General features: G+C 53.3%; 1 protein-coding gene across 1 annotated transcript; it reads left to right on the top strand.

Annotated features, from left to right (window-relative positions):
- Window positions 1-13: 13 nt before the first annotated feature.
- Window positions 14-604, top strand: DQ04_20461000 (hypothetical protein; the record flags this gene model as incomplete). The annotated part of the gene is made up of 1 exon (XM_009317930.1): window positions 14-604. One exon carries the CDS (start codon window positions 14-16, stop codon window positions 602-604), a length of 591 nt encoding a protein of 196 aa, XP_009316205.1.
- Between the last annotated feature and the right edge of the window lie 832 nt (window positions 605-1,436).

The raw sequence follows: 1,436 nt of genomic DNA on the forward strand, positions 1-1,436 counted from the left end.
GCCTCGGGCTGTGATGATGGCGGCGGTGGGGCGTCCCGCGTTGTTTGTGGTGGCCGTCGTGCTGTGCTGCGTGTGTGGCTGTGCAGCGGCCACTGCTGAGGCCATCGGTGACGAGGAGCAAGTGATTGTTTCCCTGCAGAATGCGAAGAAGAAGGCTGTTCAGGCCAGGAATGCGGTGGGCACAATCAAGAAAGCAACGGATAACTTCAACACTGAGGCGGAAAAGGCATCAGAAAAAGCAACTGAGCTTCAGGGCAAAGTGAAGAACAGGAAGGATGATCAGCTGGAAGATATTGCCGAGGTGACCAGGTTAGCGAAGGACGTTCTGAGCGCGACGAACACATCTCACGAATCGCTTGTTTCACTCTGTAAGAATGTTGGTGAAGCAGTGGAATCAACGACTAATGCAGAAACGTTGTTCACCAAAGCGCGGGGGATGGCTGGCAGCGCAATGAAGGAAGTGAATGAAGCTATCACTAACAAGGCGAAGCTCGCAGAGGGGGAATTCAAAAACCTATTAAACGTTCTGAAGGGATTCTCAGCGGGCCAGAAATGCTCTGAAGTAGCAAAAAAAGGATACAAAGGAGGGGGTCAACGCTTTTAATGCCTTGAACAACGCTAAGGCAGCGCTTGGCTTTCTCAATGACATAGCTGCCAAAAAAACCCACCTGTAATCGAGAAACTAAAGAATGCCGCTGAGAAAGCTGGAAAAGCCGCCAAAAGTGCAAAGGATGTAGACGCGGCGGCAGCTTCAAGCGCTGTCATCGAGGTATCTAAACACGCTGCGAAAGCCTTCGAGAGCGCTGAGTCATGGCTGGGGGAGGTCGAGGCTTCACTGAAGCCTCTCAAAGAGCAAGAGGAGGGACTCGAGCCTTTACCTGCAGATCCTCAGCCCCTGTCACCTTCACCTTCGGAACCGTCACAGGACGAGGCACAGGGCCAGAGTCTCCAACAGGAACCACTGGGCAGTAGTTCCACTGGTGAGAAGCCTTCTGACCAACAACAAGCTGGCACCGCGGCAACCGACACAACGCAGTCAACATCAGTACCATCGGAGGAGAAGACAGCCGCAGAATCCATGGAGAATGTTGCTTCTCAAGCTGCTGATGCGCAGCTGACACCTCCCAACATCAATGTTCAAACCACCCTGAGTGATGCCCTGAGTAGGGACAGCAGCGTCAGTCCTTCGTGGGTGCGTACACCGTTGCTGCTGGTGGTTGGTGGGATGGGCCTCCTGGCTGTGTGCTGAGCTCTGTGTGTGTGCACACGGAGAGGACGCATACACCCTGTGCTTGTGTGTGCTGCCCTGGAGATTGTTTACTAACATGTTCTGGTTTACTTTACGTTTGTTCCCCCCCGCCACGTAATCCACTTTGGAGGATACTCTCTATGCTCTGTATCCAACGAGGACGGCGCATCTCTCTCACTGCTGTAAT

Source organism: Trypanosoma grayi (genome assembly GCF_000691245.1).
Source record: "Trypanosoma grayi strain ANR4 Tgr_2046_V1, whole genome shotgun sequence".
Taxonomy (NCBI): Eukaryota; Euglenozoa; class Kinetoplastea; order Trypanosomatida; family Trypanosomatidae; genus Trypanosoma; species Trypanosoma grayi.